This window comes from Scyliorhinus canicula, chromosome 10 (assembly GCF_902713615.1).
Source record: "Scyliorhinus canicula chromosome 10, sScyCan1.1, whole genome shotgun sequence".
NCBI lineage: Eukaryota > Metazoa > Chordata > Chondrichthyes > Carcharhiniformes > Scyliorhinidae > Scyliorhinus > Scyliorhinus canicula.
Window position 1 is genome coordinate 58,870,487 of NC_052155.1, and position 21,207 is coordinate 58,891,693.

General features: G+C 46.2%; 1 protein-coding gene across 1 annotated transcript in view; it reads left to right on the top strand.

The window, feature by feature from the left end:
* The window catches only part of cdh17 (cadherin 17, LI cadherin (liver-intestine)), a 147,574-nt gene that overhangs the window by 113,373 nt on the left and 12,994 nt on the right, over nucleotides 1–21,207 (top strand). Inside the window, exons 14-15 of the mRNA XM_038809032.1 lie at nucleotides 3,669–3,796; nucleotides 18,614–18,844. Coding sequence (XP_038664960.1) covers nucleotides 3,669–3,796; nucleotides 18,614–18,844 — 359 coding nt within the window. The remainder of the gene's footprint in view (nucleotides 1–3,668; nucleotides 3,797–18,613; nucleotides 18,845–21,207) is intronic.

The following is a 21,207-nucleotide window of genomic DNA, read 5'->3' on the forward strand; positions in this document are numbered from 1 at the left end:
CATTCTGCTGGACCTGGGTCTCCAAGGTGGGCACCACCCTTTTGATGGATGCAGACAAGCACTTGCATGTGCTGGAGCCACACAAGCAGATAGAACATGAATGGACTTCTCCAGCCTTTGGCCCAGTCTGTGCACGGCCTCTGGCAAGTCTATCTGATGTTTCCCTTCCTGACTCTGCATCTCCATTAGGTCTCTTATGGCCGGGTCCAGAGGCTCATCATTTCCTTGGTGCCTAGAAGGCCTCTGAGTGGCTGAGACCTCGGATGTCACTGCCTCCACCAGCTCTTCACACGTGTTGGTTATTTGCTCACTGAAATGTGAACGTGAGCCAAATCTGGAACATGGACCCACCGAGGTGAATGTATCTGTGTTGGTTTCAGGTCAACGTTGTCATATTTGCATCTTCTGAAGATTCTAAGGCATCCTCAGCTTGGAGCTGGAGCTGTGGCTAGGCTGGGTTGCAGTCCTTTCCTGTTTCTTGCTGGTACCTGGAATAGAGAAAAGAGAGGTTTGGTAATTGACCAAACTTGTAAATTAAAGAGATCTCCCAGTTCGTACATGCATATGGCAACTGCAGACAGGCTGCATCTTCACTGGGTTTCTGGAGGATTCAGATCTCGCCCTCACTCCTCCCCTGCTGGTTCCACTCCTCCCCTGCTGGTTCAGGGGCCTGTTATCAAAAGGCGTGAGGACTCATATCTCTGCCATTTGCCCTCTGGTCTTGGACCACTCCATTTGGTTGTGGGCGTTCTTATCTTCAGAAAGACAGAGGATTGATTGTGATCCCAATGGTTCCCTGAGTAGTTCAGGAGTATGCATGCTGTGCCTTCCCCAGTAATCGGTTAAGAAGCTGTTTCCCCTCAGCTGATATGAGATTGAGAGTTTATGGTGCCTGGCACTCATTCAGTGCTGATGTCCCATCTCCTGGTCATGTGTGATATCTCTGTGCACTCCAGCTGACAGACTGCCTGATGCCATTACGAGAGTGTCAGGCTGCAGTGAGTGCACCTACCCTGGCGGAGCGCAGTAGATTATTCATTCTCTTGTGGAAATGCTGGCAGTTTCTTTTCTAGGCGCTAACCACAGGTGCTAACCACTCCTGCAACCTCCTCCCAGACTTCCGCCACCTTAGACATTGCAGTCGAGCCACAATCCTGAGCTCCTGGCCTGCAGTGGATCAATAGCTACTCCAATGCCCTTTAAATAGGGCATCCAGATCTTTGACCTCATGAGATAACAGTGGGGCAGGTGACTTCCTGCCCACACTTGCCATGAGATTCACTGTGCTCCAGATCGGTGCATAAATATTGAATTGAACAGCATAAGATCACATGGGCTTGCCTGTCCTACCGTCAAGTGGGAGTGACTTCAGAGCTGAAGAATCCGCTCACAGTCATTTCTACACTTCTCGGTCAAGATCCTCTGTGTTAAGTTGCTGTTCCAGTTCAGCGAGTCTGAAATCTGATATCCTTGGAAACAGCTTCTGATATCTGAAGGTCAAATCATGGAACAGTGACTCACACATATGGGTGCAATGTTCTCAATACACAACATATTGGCAGTGGGCAAAACACTCACCTGGTGGCAAAACTCTTTTAATATTCATGCCAACAGGCAATGACTGACGACTTGGCAAAGGGGAAGAGCAAATTCTCTCTGGACCCAAGTAGGTATTTTCCATTTAAGGGGTTGGTGTGCATATCAATGAGAAATAGAATATGAGTGACTGACTTCTGTGATTGACTTAGTAATACATGAGCCTGGTGATATTCCTGTGCATGGGCGATGTTGATCAGCCAGGCTGGCTTATTGATAAGACTTGGTGGGATATGGTGGTTACTGACATTTGGAATTCTCCACATTTTAATCCCCTGGAAGCTATTGCGCTAATAGATAGAAGGTCATAGCTGGAAATGTCCTGGGAAGCTTATCGGTGGTCTGTGCCGATAAGCTCCCTGGATTTTGTTGCTTAAGCTATATATATTGTGGTGGCTCGAGGCAATTCCAGACAGACGTCAGTAAGGAAGAAGTATTTATTGGCAACAGACAGGGTAACTTATATACAGGCACAGAGTTTCTATATCGGTGTTCACACTCTGGCCTCCAGGTTCACTCTGAACAGAACCCGCTCTCGGGCCCCATGTTTTTTCTTCATTGCTTTGGGTTTGTGCGCTCCTGTACTTTGGTGAATTATAAACCTAGTAATTCACACTGTGTTATATTATATGTATTATGTCCTTGTTGGCTCTGTAAAAGAGCCGTTGCGCGGCTCTGCCCATAGGGGGAGATGAGGAGTTTGTACTGGGCTCCATCCTTGGCTCCGCCCATGGCTCCTCCCACTAACCGGAAGTATAAAGCTCTGCAGTCGTGAGCCTGCTGCCAGTTCATCTCGTCGCAGGCAGGCTCAGTTGTAAGACTATTAAAACCACTGTTCGCTTCCAATCACGTGTCTTGTTAATTGATGGTCTCATCATGTAGGATAGGCCACGAGCCAGTCACATGGACTGCAATCTTCTACCTGATGGATGTGTCTGGAAGAGGGCAAAGCCTGGGTGTGAGGGGTCTCTGACAATGCTGCCTGCCTTGCTGAGGCAGCAGCAGGTGTAGACAGAATCAATGTGGGGGTGGCCAGCTTGTGTGATGCATTGGGCTGAATTCACCACACTCTGAAGTTGATTGCGATCTTGGGCCAAGCAGTTGCCATACCAAGCTGTGATGCAGCCGGATAGGATGCTCTCTATGTCACATCTGTGGAAGCTTGTGAGAGTCGATGCAGACATGCTGAATTTCTTTAGCTTCCGTAGGAAGTAGAGACGTTGTTGGGCTTCCTTGACTGTTGCATCAACGTGAGTGGACCAGGACAGACTGTTATTAGTGGTGATGGTGACCCCCAGGAACTTAAAGCTATCGACCATCTCCACTTCGGAGCCATTGATGCAGACAGGAGTGTGTATCGTGCTGCGCTTCCTGAAGTCGATGATCAGTTTCTTGGTTTTGCTGACATTTAGAGAGAGCTTGTTTTCGGTACACTATGCAACCAAGTGATCTATCTCCCTTCTGTAGTCTGATTGGTCGTTGTTTGAGATACAACCCACCACAGACGTATCATCCGCAAACTTACAGATCGAATTGGAGTTGAATCTTGCCACATGGTCATGTGCGTATAGGGAGTACAGAAGAGGGCTGAGCACACATCCTTGAGGGGCCCTGGTGTTGAGGACTGTTGTGGAGGAGGTGCTGTTACCTATCCGGACAGATTGTGGTCTGTTGGTGAGGAAGTCGAGGATCCAAACTGCACATGGAGGGGTCAAATCCAAGATTGCAAAGTTTGGTTATTAGTCTTGTCGGGATAATGGTGTTGCAGGCAGTGCTGTAGTCAATGAACAGCAGTCTGACATAGGTATCCTTGTGGTCGAGGTGTTTGAGTGTTGATTGTAGGGCCATTAATAATGAGGGAAGTTACAAATAAGAGACGTGTTTCAAATTGAAATACTACACATAGTAACTTTTATCATGAATCATTTTATCCTTCAGTTTATCTTTTGATGTCAGAATACCATTTCAGATTAGAGGGGAACTGTTTTTAATTGTACAGTATGACTGATGCTGCCAGAAGCACATTATTCTGGCTGAGAAATAAGACTAACAATTTGCTTCTTATTGATTAGTTATGAATTGAATGATCCAGATGAACGGTTCATGATTGACTCTAAAACTGGAGAGATCTTCGTTAAAGGTGAATTGGACATGGAGAAGAAAAATTTGTATGAAATTGAAGCCATTGCAATGGAGAAAGGTAAGCACTGTAAATTCTTTAACGTGGAAAGAATAATAAGGATATAAGAGCATTGGCACTAGAGCATGAGAACGGCATTTGGCCTATTGAGCCTGCTATATAATTCAGCACGATCCTAGCTGACCTTCTACCTCAACTCCCCCATCCTTTACTATCCCCATATCCCTTCATTTCATTAGAATTAAGAACAAATTTGGACTTACACTCGGGAACCCATTCTGCATCCCTGATTGGGGATTAACATAAAAAATATCTATGGCAGCACATGTGTAAGGTGGTAGGAATTTCAAAGCATGTTGGTTCTTGCACTTAATTCAGTCTTCTGCCCTGCCGTGATCGAAATGGCACATGTCAAAGTTACAAACACTCCTCCTTCTTTTCAAATCCCTTCATGGCCTTTCTCTCCCATCTCTGCAATCTTTTCTAGCCTCAGCCCTGTGCTCCTTGAATTCTGACCACTTGTGCATTCCTGATTAAAGGTTCCCCACCAATGTTGGCTCTGCCTTCAGTTGTTTCAGCCGCAAGCTTTGGAATCCACTCGCTACATTTCTCAGCCTCTTTACCTCACTTTCCTCTTTTGAGATGCTCCTTAACGCCAACCTCTTTGTCCTAGATTTTGGTCAGCTGACCTGCCTTTGTGTGGTCCTTTGTCATGTTTTATTTTGTAATGCTCCTGTGTGGCACCTTAGGGCATTTCATGGCGAGAAGCTTTTGCTGTCCTTTGAGGTCACATTTGAACATTAGATGATCAGGCTACGCCTTTGGAGAGGTAAGGTGTACCTTTGGATCTGTTCCTGGGCCACCTTTGGTGAAGGTAGGGTATCCTTTGGTGGAGGTCAAGTGCCCTTTGGGAGAGGTAATGTGCGCTTTAGAATTGGTGGACATAAATGTGAGGGCAAAGTGCATAAACCCATTATTGTCACATTCATTGGACCTGTCAACAGGGGAAGTAGATTTAGGACTGAGTTTAGGAGGAACTTCTTCACCCAAAGGGTTGTGAATCTAGGGAATTCCTTGCCCAGTGAAGCAGTTGAGCCTCCTTCATTAAATGTTTTTAAGGTAAAGATAGATAGTTTTTTGAAGAAAAAAGGGATTAAGGGTTATGGTGTTCGGGCTGGAAAGTGGAGCTGAGTCCACAAAAGATCAGCCATGATCTCATTGAATGGCGGAGCAGGCCCGAGGGGCCAGATGGCCTACTCCTGCTCCTAGTTCTTATGTTCTTGTAACTGTGAAAATCAACTTTCAAAGCTGTCAGAAGCTTCTGCCAATGGGACCTGCCAAAAGAGTCAAAGGGAACTGTCAAGGAGAACCATCAAAATTATCCATGAAAGGGAGCTGTCAAAGCATTTAAACGTCCTGCCCTCCAAATCATTGAAAACAAAATGTCTGGAGTGCTTAAAAAAAATATTTGCTGGTTATTTCAATCTGTTTATTGACACAAGACTGAAGGCCTCCGTTACTGGATTACTGCTGCATGACTGATTTCACAACCATCCATTATCATAGTAGGGTGTCTGCCATTTCACAACCTGCTTGATGATTACAAGTGCTTAAAGATGTTTTGAAATGGGAATATGAATTCCACTGCCTGTTGTTATAAAGGGTTGTGCTCTTGACTTTTCTGTTGCTATTGGGCTTTATTTAGTTGAAGGAATCTAAATGACATGAATGGTTTTTGTTTATGAATGAGAATTTAAAGAATAAATATACCTGCAATAGACACTTAGAACTTTATTTTATCTAATCTTCTACAGAGGTTCTGAAGCCTGCCCATAGTGGCTACTGGGGGAGTTGGCACGGTTGATGTTTGGGCAAAGGTTGCTGGGTGGGTTGTATGTTGGTAAGAGTTGACACTAAGCTGGTATATGGGCTATAAAGGATGACTGGGTGGGTGGAGGGACATAGGTTGGTATTGGTAGTATAAGGGGCCAGGGGGATGGGTGGGGCAGCACAGGTTGGCATGGAGGAATGAGGGGCCATGGGATGGGTAGAAGGGCATAGGTTAGCATGCGAGTATGAGCAGCTGGGGATGGGGGGAGGGGGGTTGTGGGGGAGGGGGGTTGCCGTGGAACAGCATGTGTTTAATGATATGCAGGAGCAATGGAGTGGTACAGGGCAACTGTTGCCATAAAGGATATGAGGGCCATGAGGCAGTGGGTACAGGGGCATAGATTATCATGGAAATTGAGGAGCCATGGGCAAGGGTTGGAAGCCATATGTTGGTATGGAAGGTATGAGTTAGCATGGATGGGGCATAGATGGTCATAGGGAATTGTGGGTGGCGAGGGGCTAGAGCTGGAGGGAGTTTTCATGTTTATTCTTTTCTTTAAAATTTTGGATGCAGTTGACCCCTGAACTCTGCACCGTATCCTCAGTTCTTCCAGGGTTGCCTTCCCCAGCTTCTAATTCAGCTCGCTCCCCGCAACGTGAAAATCTTTGAGCAGCCATTTTTAAAGTTTGGGTTTGTGCGGCTGGAAATTCGGCACGCCCAACCCGCAGTCACAGGTTCCGGCCTTGATTTTTGAGCCTTTTCTCACAAAGCAGGTTGTCCAAAACTCAACCCAGTGCAGGTATTTAAACAAGCCTGTGGGCTCATGTTCAACAGAGAGTTTGTTAGATATTACAGCACCACTCATTGGCATCCCTAAACCACAATCATGCAAACCATGGCAGACGTGGATATCTGATACACAGATAGAAAATTAAATCTCTCCTGTATGTGACTGTGGTCACCCTTGAACAGACCGTGAAACGCGTAACAACTGACTGCCACCACTCATAGATATGAAGGAGGTCTCACAGTAACACACACACCTAACCCTAACCCCTGATGTGATCTCCTGGCTTGACCACCTTGATGTAAAATTATTGTTGCTCCTCAATATGCAGCCATACAAAAGAAGACAAAGAAGTGAAAATCCACACACTGCGTGCACTAATCACCCACCAGTGGAAACCATCTTTCACACATCTCTCTGCCCCTCTCAGACAGTTACTCTCCCCTCTATTTGGCTGCTGCTGCATCTCATGGAACTGCAGAAAGTGTTGGCGCTCATTCCCACCTCATTCCCCAGTTTCTCTTTCTCCACCCAGCTGTGGTTAATTTAGGAATGCCCTTGCCTCTGAATCACAAGCTACTGGATTAAAATCTCACTCCAGACCTTTTGCATACAACCTAAGGCTGACACTCCAGTGCAGTACTGAGGGAGTGCTGCACTCTCAGAGGTATTGGTCGGGATTCTCGTGTCATTGTGATTCATTGTTCCCACTGGCAGTGCACACACGCTTGTGAGTTCCCCAGGGATGTAGGGTGGCTCCAATGGGAAATCCCATAGAATCCCGCCGCCAGCGAGGGACGTTCCGCTGGGAAACTCACGGCTGAGGGACTGGAGAATCAGATAAAAGTTAAACGGAGGCCCCAACTTTCTCCTTGGGTAGACGTGTAAAAGATCCCGTAACGCCATTTTGAAGATGAGCAGGGGAGCTAATCCCAGATGTGCTGGCTAATGTTTATCCCTCATTCGACATTCTTACAATAGTGACTACACTTCCAGAAGTATTCTTTGCAAAATGCATTAAAAGCAGAAATTGCTGTAAAACCTCAGCAGGTCTGGAGCATCTATGGAGAGAGAATAAACAGGTAATGGGCGGGATTCTTCAGCTGCACCCCCTTGCCGACCGGAAATTTCCACCCGAAGTCAATGGACCTTTACATGGTGCCTGTCTCGTCTGTGCTGATCTAGCACGGCGGGCATGGCCAAAGAATCCGTATGACTTCTTCAGAAGAGCAGTCTGAAGCTAGGAAGACGAGTCACCCAGATTCTCCACGAATGCTGCCAGACCTGCTGAGTTTTCCCAGCATTTTCTGCTTTTTCTTTGATATTTCCTGCACCTGCAAACTTTTGCTGTTATTATATTGATTGTATTTTGATGCATCCTGTGGTTGTGAAAAACACTGTCTAAATGCAGGCCTTTCTTTCTTTTGACCTGACCAACAATTCCCTGACCCCCATCCGACAATCTCCCTTTTTCCCGAGACTGAGCTTCAATCACTTTATTTCCATTCCTCTCTCTTTCCCTCTCCATCTCTCTTCCCCATCCCTCACTCTTTGTTTCTCACTCCACCAGGCCCATCTCTTGATCCCGTACGCAGTGCCACTTTCTTTTCAACCATCATATCCCATCCCTGACCCCATGCCCTTGTCTTTCTCCCTCCTACCACAATCGCTTCCCACCTCCCCCGAGGGTCACTGGTCGCTCATACATCCCGTCCCCTCTCCTGTGCTCCAGTCTCTGTTTCCAATTTTCCCCAGCCTGTCTCCCCACTCTGTCTGTCTCTCACTCACCCCTCTCCTCAGTCTCCTGGCCCCCAGCCTGTCCCTTTTTCTCCTGTTAACTATGAGCAAGGGCTGTCTCTAAACAAGGATGGGAGGGGGCTGTCACCAAGCGGCTGTTTCTCCTGGTCAATAATTGGTGCCGAGGAGTCTTTGGAAAGGTGGGGAAATTGTGTTGGATGGTAAAGCAAGATGTGGAATTCCCAGAAGCAGGAGGCGAGAAATGTAAAGCGTAAAGTTCTCCACAGCTCGGGCACTCTTGTGAAATCTAGGAATGTTTGAAACCCTATCACTGACAGTTACTGAAGGTTATTACAGCCCCTAATTAATAGTGGAGGGATTGGTGCGCCCGTTACCATAGTATCTACTGATATGAATGTTGTATCGTGAGTCACCCATGATGTATGTTTTTTTTAAATCTCTCATGGGATATGGGTGTCACTCCAAGCCATTTATTGCCTATTGCTGGTTAACCCTGAGATGGTCATTGTCAACTGCATTCTTGCAATGCTGCAGTTCATGTTATAAAGGTACTTCCACAGTACCGTATTTTGAACCAGCAACAATTAAGGAGTGACATTATACTTCCAAGTCAGGGTGGTGTGTGACTGGCAGGGGAATTAGCAGTTGGTGATGTTTCTATGTGCCTTTGTCATTCTAGGTTGTTGAGGTTGCAAATTTGAGTAGTGGTGTCGAGTTACTACATTGGCAACCGGCCATTCCTTTACCTCCCTGCCCCGTCAAATGTTGCCCATCTCTCTGCATTGTTCATCCAGGCCTCTAGATTACTGATGCGGTGGCACGGTGGCATGGTGGTTAGCACGGCTGCCTCACAGCCCCAGTGACCTGGGTTCGATTCCGACCTCTGATGACTGTGTGGAATTTGCATGTTCTTCCTGTGTCTGCGTGGGTTTCCCCCGGGTGCTCTGGTTTCATCCCACAGTCCAAAGAGGTGTAGGTTAGGTGGATTGGGAATGTTAAATTGCTCCTTAGTGTCCAAAGGTCAGATGGGGTTACGGGGATAGGGCAGGAGAGTGGGCCTGGGTAGCATGCTCTTTCAGAGGGTCGGTGCCGACTCGATTGGCCAAATGGCCTCCTTCTACACTGCAGGGATACTAATGATTCTAATTTAATCACTATGCTCTCACAAATTAATTCAGAAACTTTAGATGAGCTCAGATCTGTTCCTTAACATTTATATTTCCTATTGCTCAACATCTTGATATTTATATCATGGGTTCAGTTTTGTCGTAATTACAATGAGTTCCAAATGGTGGCAGATTTATTACTCTTCTGAGATCCCTTGTCATTAAATATGATCCCTCCTGGCTTTTTGAATAAAGCCTGATTCATCAGTTAATATTTGACCTTGAGTTTATTGAATTTGGCTTTCGTCCCTATTTATCAACAAAAGGAAGTTCAGAATATGATCAAATCTTCTTTTGTATGGGTTATTTTAAATTATTTAATTGTATGTGGATGTTGCTGGCAATGCCTGCATTTGTTGCCCATCCCTAATTGCGTTTGAAATGTGTGGTTTGCCAAGCCATTTCAGAGTGCAGCTAAGAGGCAACCACATGTCTGTGGGCCTGAACTCACATGTAGGCCAGACCAGGTAAGGAGAACAGACTTCCTTCTCTAAAGGACATTGGTGAATCAGATGGATTTTTTGCAAACTGAATATGAATTTTACGAATTATAGTTTCATGGTCACCATCACTGAGACCAGTTTTACATTTCGGATTTACTAATTAAATTTAAAATCCACAAGCTGCTGTGGCATGATTTGAACCCATGTTCCCAGTGCATTGGATCTTGGGATTACTAGTTCAGTGATGATACCACTATGCCACCATCTTCCCCATGAGATAGCCACAATACTTTAAAAATAGGCAAACTCCCTGGATATAGGCAAGCACAAGGCTGCTCACAAATGAAAACACAGACATTCGAATTAGGAGCAGGAATGGGCTATTTGTCCCTGTGAAGTGCGAGGAAGCTACCACACGGGAGCGTAAGGGAACAAAAGATTTAATGAACGAAGAACAAAAACCCTATTTTCAGCACTCCCTGAAGGGACTCATGCGGCCAGCCCACACCCAGGCCAGGGTGTTTATGTCCTGGTTTATTATCTTGCTGACTCGCAGGGAGCCTAATCAGCCCAGTCCCGTGGGCTTCATGTAGGTTATAATAGGCCCCTTTAGCCTGCTCAACCATAGGACAGCACGGTAGCATCGTGGTTAGCACAAATGCTTCACAGCTCCAGGGTCCCAGGTTCGAATCCCGGCTTGGGTCACTGTCTGTGTGGAGTCTGCACGTTCTCCCCGTGTGTGCGTGGGTTTTCCCCGGGTGCTCCGGTTTCCTCCCACAGTCCAAAGATGTGCAGGTTAGGTGGATTGGCCATGCTAAATTGCCCTTAGGGTCCAAATTGCCCTTAGGGTCCAAATTGCCCTTAGTGTTCGGTGGGGTTAATGGGTTATGGGGATAGGGTGGAGGTATGGGCTTGGGTAGGGTGCTCTTTCCAAGAGCTGGTGCAGACTCGATGGGCTGAATGGCCTCCTTCTGCACTGTAAATTCTATGAGATCTGTAAATTCTATGAAATTCAATAAAATCATGGCGAATCTGACTAAGCCTCAGCTCCACATTCCTGCCTTCTCGCAATAACTTTTGACTCCATTGTTAGACAAAACTCTATCTACCTCTGCCTTAAAAATATTCAACAAACCTGCTCCCATCATTTTCTGTGGAAGAGATTCCCAAAGACTCACTCTGAGAGAAAGAAAATCTCCTCATCTCCGTCTTAAACTGGAGATGAATTATTTTTAACCTGTGTTCCCCAGTTCTAGTTAGCGCCTCCCACAAGGAGCAACGCCCTTCCAGTATCCACCCTGTCAAGTCCTCTCAGGATCTTGAATGTTTCAATAAGACCACCTCTCATTCTTCTCAACTCAAATGGATCAGTATCTTCAACCTTTGCTCAAAAGATAGCACCTTATCCCAGGTATCAGTCGAGTGAACCTTCTCTCAATTGCTTCCAATGAATTTACATATTTTCTTAAATAAAGAGAGCAAAGCAACGCACAGTGCTCCAGATACAGCCACAGCAGTGCCCTGTACAACTGTAGCAAAACATCCCTACTTTTATATTCCATTCCCCTTGCAATAAACGACAACATTCCATTTGTCTTGTTAGACAATAATTACCTATAATCCCTGGCTCAACCCTTTTACGGAAACCAAGTCCAAACCTGTCTCATAGGAAATATTTTGAATGTACCAATATCCACGGCAACATGAAAGCAGCGTATTTTCCCAAAGCATTGTGCAATCAAAAGATATTTGTTGTTCTACCAAATAGTAACTGCATTATTCACTTTGTAAATCTTCAGATAATTCTTTCGCCTTGCTAAATTGTTATAATTTATTTTAGCTCAGTTTCACCTCAACCACCAAAAATCTTCTGATCATGCAACCTGTCTTTATAATTTAAATGCAAATGCTGGGAAGTTAATTAAAAACAGAACGTTCTGGAAAGTCTCTGCAGGCCTGGCAGTGTATGTGGAGAAAGAAACAGAGTTTAAAAAAAATAAATTTAGAGTACCCAATTATTATTTTTTTTCCAATTAAGGGCCAATTTACCGTGGCCAATCCACCTAACCTGCACATCTTTTGGGTTGTGGGGTGAAACCCACGCAGACATGGGGAGAATGTGCATACTCACACGGACAGTGACCAGGGCCGGGATTCGAACCCGGGTCCTCAGCACCGTAGTCCCATGCCAACCACTGCACCACGTGCCGCCCTGAAAGAAACAGAGTTAATGTTTCGAGTCTAATATAACTCTTTCCCCAATTCCTACTCCTATACCCAGTTTAAACACTTAGGGCTGGATTTTACAGTGTTAAATTAGAAACGAAAATAAGTGGGAAGCCCAAAATCTGGCCACTGGGCTGCGCTGGTGGAAGCCCCATCTTTATTTCTACTGGCGGCTATTTTGCAGAGTATGGGAAAGACGCAAGTCCACCTGTTCCTATTGATAGATCCAAGGTTACATGTTTTCGGATTTTCACAGGGTGGGGGGCTTCAGAAACCCTCTGAGCACCCGCCCAGAGAGAAGAGGCGGGAGGCCAACGAGTCATGACAGAAGGGTCGGAAACCCGTGGTAAGTAGGTTAAAAGATTTCTAGAGGCTTGAGTGGTATTGGGTACATATTTACCTTGAGGAATGTCAGTAGGGAGGGGTAGAAGGAGGGGTTGGGGACTCCATCACGGGGCTAAATTTTGCACAGGCATTAATTTTGATGGGCTCTTTTACAGAGGGCCCAGCTGGATCAGTTCTGCAATTTTAAGTACCGGTGACTCAGGCTCACTTATAATGGGTCATAGGAACTGTTTGATAAAAAATGGTGACTGAGGTAGGTGTTGTGTTACGCTGCTTCGGATACTTGATGCAGTCTTAACTAAAGGATGCTCCAGATTCTGAAATGAGTTCAATGTGTTTATTGAACTATCAACACAGTTCTCAAATGAGTTCAACTCTCTGCTAATCTAACTATAGTAACTCAGTCTAACTGTACCAGCTTGCTCTAAGCCACGTGCTGGGGTGTGATGGTGCTGATCAATCCTGTCTAACTCTCCAGATGTCTGCCTGTGGAAAGAGGCTGGGTGTGAGTGCCTCACCCCTTTTATAGTGTTTATGTCATGCCCCTTTGTGGTGATGCCACCTCTGAGTGTCCTGACTGCCCAATGGTTGTGTCCTATTCTGAGTGTTCATTGATTGCATGTTTGCATATCATGACATCTCTCCTTCTTTTTTTTTTGTTTCTTTTAGATGTATGTAAATGTGAATGTGTCTGTCTAATGTGACTGACTGAGGAATACAGAACAGAACAAACAAAACAAATGTTTATAAGTCCAGTCTCTGAGGCTTGTGCCTGATCCTCGTCGACCGCCGGAGAGGTGGTGGAGGGGATGACGATGTCTTGACAGGCGAGTGGGAGGCACGACTGGTGGCCTCGTGGTTCGAGGTGTCTGGAGGTGGCAATTTGACATGTGGAAATGGAGGGGAAAGTAGTTGTGGGCAAGCAACTTTTCGCAGTGCCCTTCGATTCCCTCTCACAATGGAGCCATCAGCCATACGTATGACATAGGATCTGGGTGCGGCCTGTCGAACAATGTCAGCCGGAGCAGACCACTCACCATCCGGTATCTTGATCCTGACCATGTCTGCTGGGGATAGCACGTCAAGATCGGTGGCATGTGCATCATCGCCCTGCTTCTGGCTGCCGCGAAGCTGCTGCATCTTCTGCAGCACCGGGAGGTGATCAAGGTTGGGCAGGTTTATGGCTGGAAGTGTCGTCCGCAGGTCCCTGTTCATCAGGAGTTGAGCTGCGACATGCCAGTGGACAAGGGAGTCATCCGGTACGCAAGTAGTGCAAGGTGTATGTTGGAAGCGGAGTCCGAGGCCTTGTGGATGAGCTGCTTAACGACGTGCACCCCTTTTTCAATGTTGCCATTGGACTGCGGATTGTGCGGACTGGAGGTGACATGCCTGAAATTGTAGCTCTTGGCGAACGTGGACCATTCCTGACTGTGGAAGCACGGGCCATTGTCACTCATGGCGGTGTTCGGGATGCCATGCCGTGGGAACGTCTCTTTACACGCTTTGATGACAGTCCGTGAGGTGAGGTCTGGCAGCTTCAGAACTTCAGGATAGTTCAAAAAGTAATCTATGATTAAGATATAGTCGCGACCATTCACGTGGAATAGGTCAATGCCAACCTTGGACCACGGAGAGCTCTCTAGGTCATGTGGTTGGAGTGTCTCCTAGCTCTGCGCTGTTTGCAACCTCTGACAGGTTTCGCAGTTCAGGACCATGTCCGTGATGTCCTGGTTGATGCCGGGCCAGTAGACAGCTTGCCAGGCCCTGCGTCTGCACTTTTCTACACCCAAGTGTCCTTCATGAATCTGCCACAGCACCATGCTCTGGAGACGTAGTGGGATGGCTATCCTGTCCAGTTTGAGCAGGATGCCATCGATCAGTGTCAGGTCGTCCTTGACATTGTAGAATTGAGGGCATTGCCCTTTCTGCCAGCCTTTGCTGAGGTTGTGGATGGCTCACTGCAACAGGGGGTCTTTGGCCGTCTCTTCTCGGATGGGAACGATCTTCTCATCTGTTGCCGGGAGAGTGCTTGCACACAGTTGTACCTGCAATTCAATGTGCTGGATGATATCCAGTGGTTCACTGGGTGAGTTGATGGAGCAGAACAATGCATCGGCGATGATGAGTCCTTGCCAGGTGTGTACACCAAATTGAAATCATACCTCCGGAGTTTGAGAAGAATTCTCTGCAAACGAGGCATCATGTCGTCCAGATCCTTTTGGATGATGTGGACCAGAGGCCTATGAGCCGTCTCAACAGTAAATGTTGGCAAGCCGCAGACATAATCATGAAATTTGAGGATGCCGGTGAGAAGACCTAAACACTCCTTCTCAATCTACGCATATCTGGTCTCAGTGGGTGTCATTGCCCATGACGCGTATGCTACTGGTACCCAGGATCACGTGTCATCTCTTTGAAGCAACACTGCCCCAATGCCATCCTGACTTGCATCTGTGGATATCTTGGTGTCTCGGTCTGGGTCAAAGAATGCAAGGACGGGTGCAGTGATGAGCTTGGCTTTCAGCTTCAGCCACTCTGTTTGGTGCTCCGCCTTCCACTCAAAGGCAGTCGATTTTTTTCACCAGGTTGCGTAGGGCCGTAGTGTGTGTGGCCAAATTCGGGATGAACTTGCCAAGGAAATTGACCATTCCCAGGAAGCGCAGTACTGTCGGGGACTTTCATTGTCTCGATGGCTTTAATTTTTTCTGCGTCCGAACTTCAGCGTGGATGTCCCAAAACAGCACTTGGACCTGTTTAGCTTGAGGTCATGTTCATGTATGCGTCGGAATACTTTCTTGAGTCTCGCCACATGTCCCTCTAGGGTTGTGGACCAGATTATGATATTGTCAACGTAGATACGAACCCCTTCTATTCCCTCCATCATCCGTTCCATGATGCGATGGAAAATCTCTGACGCGGAGATGATGCCAAATGGCATTCAGTTGTAGCAGAATCTGCCAAAAGGCGTGTTGAAGGTGCAGAGCCTTCTGCTGTATTCTTCAAGTCGGATTTGCTAAAATCCTTGGGATGCGTCCAATTTTGTGAAGAGGCGCGTGTGCCATCTCACTCGTGATTTCTTCCCTCTTCGGGATGGGGTAATGTTCCCGCATAATGTTTTTGTTTAGGTCCTTGGGGTCAATGCAGATGCGCAAGTCCCCCGAAGGCTTCTAAACGCACACCATCGAGCTGACCCAGTCAGTTGGTTCAGTGACCTTGGAGATGATGTCTTTTTGATGTGGACTCGTGAGCTCTGCCTTCAGGCACTCTCTCAGTGGAGCAGGGAAATGTCATGGTGCATGGACCACTGGCTTGACATCAGGCTGCAGTACTCGTACGGCAGCGTGCCCATCCCGCTAAATACATCTTGGTACTGGGTTAGGATGTCGCCGATGCTGGCCTGAAGATCCGAATGGGACGGCGTTATGGTGTAGACCCTTTGAATAAGCTTGCAGGTGTGCGCATCTAGCAGGGATGCCCTGTCTGGTTTAACAATCTCGAAGCGTAAGCTTACTTGTGTGTGTTGGCTGGACACCTGCAGATGGCAGGATCCCAGTGCCTTGATTGCTTTTCCATTGTAGTCCAGGAGTTTGCAGGCAGCTGGAAGGATTGTGGGGGGCTTCTTGATTATCTTGCAGTCCACCTGCTGAATCAGGTTGGCGGAGGCACCTGAGTCCAGTTTGAACTGTATGGGGCAGCGGTTGACCTTCATCACTGCATGCCATTCATCCTCGGAATCCATGGCCAGGATTGATTGGACAAGTAGCGAATTGCGATGTGTCCGGTGTGGCGTATTCGCACTTCGTAATAATGCCCACTCGGCAAGTGTTGTTCAGGTATTCATCATCTGGATCCGTTGCACTGCTTGGATCAGAGTTATGCATTTAGTGTTGCACACTTCTGATGCGCCGCTGTCTGAATTGGGAGCGCTGGCTCCTGACTGGTGGTGCAGATCTGCACAGGACTGCATAGTGGTTTGGTTTCCCAAAGTTTAAACAGCGTTTGCCTCTTGCAGAGCTATTGAAAAAAAAAAATTGGGCGGTGCCGCAGTTCGCACACGTCATGACGTCAGTGCGTTGTTGCGCACGCGCAGTGCAGTTCTCGCATGTCTGCACCTGCGCAGTGCGGTTTTTGGCCGCTTCATGTTCCCGATCGCATTGCGCATGCGTCAGGCCCCGGGAAGAGCGTCGAAATTGCTGCTTTCATCAATGTGGTGGCGCTGCATCCGGGAGATGGCCTGAACAGTCACCACTTCGTGGGAGGCTTGTTGTTCACTTTCTGCCGTTTTGTGCTGTGAGTAGCGATTTTTAGAATGCTCATGCACAGTACATGTTTCAATCGCGACTGGCAGGGTCATGTGCTCGATTTTCAACTTTTGCTCTTGCAGCGGATCAGAGTGGACTCCAAAAATGATTTGGTCTCTGATCATGGAGACAGTGATTTCACCGAAGTTGCAGGATTGCGCTAGCAGTCTAAGGTTTGTTCGATAGGAGTTGAAGGATTCGTTTTTACTTTGCATCCTCTGCTTGAAGATGTAGCGTTCAAAGATTTTGTTGGTGTCCACCTCGCAGTAGCTGTCGAATTTGTCCCGGATGGTTTGGTACTTTGTTTTGTCCTGCCCTTCAGAAAAGTGAAAGGAGTTGAAGATCACTATCACATGGTCACCCCCAGTGGTGAGTGGAAGAGCTATCTTCCGAGCATCGGTCGCGCCATTGAGGTCGGATGCTTCCACGTATAGTTGAAATTTCTGCTTGAATGATCGCCAGTTGGCACTAAGATTGCTGGTGGTCCTGAGCTGGTGAGGAGCCTGAATCTTGTCCATTGTGCCTTTATGCAGTAGCTGTTTGTCACGGGTCTTGCAGTGTTGAACTAAATAGATTGAACAGCCACACCTGGTATCATGTGTTATGCTGCTTTGGATAACACAGGCTGCTACTTGATGCAGTCTTAATTAAAGGATGCTCCAGACTCTGAAATTAGTTCAACGTGTTTATTGAACTATTAACACAGTTCTCAAATGAGTTCGACTCTCTGCTAATCTAACTGTAGTAACTCAGTCTAACTGTACCAGCTTGCTCTAAACCACGTGCTGGGGTGTGATGCTGCTGATCAACCCTGTCTAACTCTCTAGATGTCTGTCTGTGGAAAGAGGCAGTGTGTGAGTGCCTCATCCCTTTTATAGTGTTTATGTCATGCCCCCTTGTGGTGATGCCACCTCTGAGTGTTCTGACTGCCCATTGGTTGTGTCCTATTCTGAGTGTTCATTGGTTGCATGTTTGCATATCACGACAGTCGGTAGGCCCTTTGGCAGGCCTGCTCCTGACTGCCCCAGATCGGTTTTGCCACATCTCTGTTGAATAGGGTGGTGAACCCAACTCTGTTGCACTGGGAATATCCCACTTCCGGGCAGCCTAGCGATGGAGATGGGATTACGATGGTATGTTAAACCTGCCTCCCAATTCTGTCCCAAGCATGAAAGTCCCGCCCTTATTTTCTAAGGAGTATACGGTCTCCTTTGTCCCAAAATGTACCACCTCACACATATCTATTTTGATGTTCATTTTCCAACCACATGCCAATTAGTGTGTCCAAATGCATCACATTCTGTCGTGGAGAACTCCCAGTCAACTCTTTTTCATTATCTGGAGAAGCAATGGTAGAAAATTTCATCACTGTCTCGTGTTTTTATCTCATTCATTCTGCATCAAGCACATGATCTGATGCCCAATAGACAGTGAAGGATAAAATTAGCCCAGTGACTCAAATGTTCGCCCATTCTCACACTTCCACTAATCCTTCGCCCTGCACAAAGTTCAGCGCATCTACTTCTACTGATTTCCATGATCCGGCATTTTCTTTCAGGATTTCAGTTGTCAACTTGTGGAATAGCATTTTATTTCTATATCTTGGTACGATCCTTCATTTTGCTCACTCCAAATTGCTGTTTGTTTCTTACCCCCACTCAGAATCAGACATGTTTCTTCTAGCCACTGTGGCTCATTTATTTAGAAGTCTCCAATAGCTTTCCTAACTTTCTGCCGTGCAAAGTCTTTAAAAGAATTTGCACATAGCATTGTGACTTACCTCTAAATATATGTCTGGTTCAAAGTCCTTGGTGTTCTTATCTAAAGGAATCTGAGATAACGTTCAACTGAGGATCAGTATATAAATGTAAGCTGCTTTTGCTACTAAAGATTAAGAGATGTTTTTCAGAGTGGTCCAAGCTATGTTTGTTGTTTTAGGGTTTGCTTTAATTAACCTCACACATAAAGCACTCTCCAAATTTTAGTGTTAACTAAGTATTTGCTTTGTGTTTTCTTATAGATCATCCTGAAAAGAGTTCTACAGTGAAAATCAACATTCACTTAAGAGATATTAACGACAATGCTCCTAAATTAGCAGAAGATTCCTCTTCCTTTTTTATTTGCCTCCCAGCTGAAGGAGAGGAACACATTATAATCCATGCTGAAGATGATGATCAAGAATTTGGCCCACCATTCACGTTTTCAGCTGATGCTATTTCAGGCAAAAAAATCAAAATTGAACAAATTAATGGTAAGTGAAGACAGGAGCTCTAGCTTCTTTATGTGTAATACTAAAATCCAGTAATCTTTATTATTGTCATAAGTAGGCCCACATTAATACTGCAGTGAAGTTACTGTGAAAATCCCCAAGTCGCTACGCACCGGCGCCTGTTCGGGTACACTGATGTCCAAGTTACCTAACAGCAAGGGTTGGATTCTCTGCCAGCGGGATGCTCCATTTTGCCGGCAGCCCGCGGGTTTCCCGACGGCGTGGGGCTGCCCCACAATGGGAAACCCCATTGACCAGCCAGCGTAATGGAACATCCCGCTAGCGCGCTGCAACAGAAATGTGGCGGGGCGGAGAATCCAGCCCCAAGTCTTTTGGGATCTGTGGGAGGAAACCGGAGCACCCGGAGGAAACCCACGCAGACACAGGGAGAACGTGCAGACTCTGCACAGACAGTGACCGAAGCTGGGAATTCAACCTGGGACTCTGGCGCTATGAAACAACAGTGCTAACCACTGTGCTACCATGCCGCCCCATGCCAGCTTTTCATATGATAGGTTTTCTGTCCTAAAATAGCATCCAAAATGTGCCATTTATTTTACTGATATATATTTAGAGATTATGAGATTTTTAGAGAGCTCATGCAGTGAAAGTATTCAGGTGGCACATTAAATCACGACCTGCTGCTAATAACTATTTTTAAAATTTGCATGATGACACAGGGCCTCTTATTGATCTACCTGAAACAGGCCATGTCAGGGATGATAAGAAGATGCAGTATTCAAGGTCATTGATTTTGTTTTGTAAACGATAGGCCTGGATTTTCCGGCCATCCGTGGTAATCTATTGGCCGGAGGCGGATGGGATCTTCTCGTCCCGCCAAAGTCAATGGCAATTTGCATGCTCGCCAGCCTGACCACCTGCAGTGGGGGTTGGCTTCAGCTGGACCAGAAGATCCCGCCCATAATCTACATGGTATTTCTTTGCCTATACATTGATGTCATTGGGTGAGATTTTGTCCTCATATTACTCTGATTAAGGACACAGACAGGAGTTTAGGGATCATAATATCCAACACAATTCTGCCCTGCCCAAGCATGCACTCCATCATCTTTGATTGTGAGACAGTTCTTTGAGCCTGTCCTGAAGGGATGACAGTGTAGACCCTGGGAAGACAAAGACTAGTTGGGCCAAATGGCCTGTTTTGTGGTGCCTAAATCCTATGTAAGACATCCCACCTAACATGACCTCATCATGCTATAGAGTCATTAACATCACTGAAGGAGGTCAATCCTTTAATAGGTAATAGATCAATTTATAGGTAAAAAAACCAACATAAGTGTACTTTACCTGAATGCTCGTAGTATTCGGAATAAAGTAAATGAGTTGGTGGCACAAATCATCGTAAATGACTATGATTTAGTGGTCATTACTGAAACATGGTTAAAGGATGGTCACGACTGGGAGTTAAATATCCGAGGGTATCAAACTATTCGGAAGGACAGAGTGGATGGTAAGGGAGGTGGTGTTGCTCTGGTATTTAAGGATGACATCCGGGCAATAGTAAGGGATGACATCGGTGCTATGGAGGATAAGGTTGAATCCATTTGGGTGGAAATCAGGAATAGTAAGGCAAAAAAGTCACTGATAGGAGTAGTCTATCGGCCACCAAATAGTAACGAGATGGTGGGGCAGGCAATAAACAAAGAAATAACTGATGCATGTAGAAATAGTACAGCAGTTATCATGGGGGATTTTAATCTACATGTCGATTGGTTTAACCAGGTCGGTCAAGGCAACCGTGAGGAGGAGTTTATAGAATGTATCCGCGATAGTTTCCTAGAACAGTATGTAATGGAACCTACGAGGGAACAAGCGGTCCTAGATCTTGTCCTGTGTAATGAGACAGGATTGATTCATGATCTCATAGTTAGGGATCCTCTCGGAAGGAGCGATCACAATATGGTGGAATTTAAAATACAGATGGAGGGTGAGAAAGTAAAATCAAATACTAGTGTTTTGTGTTTAAACAAAGGAGATTACAAGGGGATGAGAGAAGAACTAGCTAAGGTAGACTGGGAGCTAAGACTTTATGGTGGAACAGTTGAGGAACAGTGGAGAACCTTCCAAGCGATTTTTCACAGTGCTCAGCAAAGGTTTATACCAACAAAAAGGAAGGACGGAAGAAAGAGGGAAAATCGACCGTGGATATCTAAGGAAATAAGGGAGAGTATCAAATTGAAGGAAAAAGCATATAAAGTGGCAAAGATTGCTGGGAGATTAGAGGACTGGGAAATCTTTAGGGGGCAACAGAAAGCTACTAAAAAGCTATAAAGAAGAGTAAGATAGAGTATGAGAGTAAACTTGCTCAGAATATAAAAACAGAC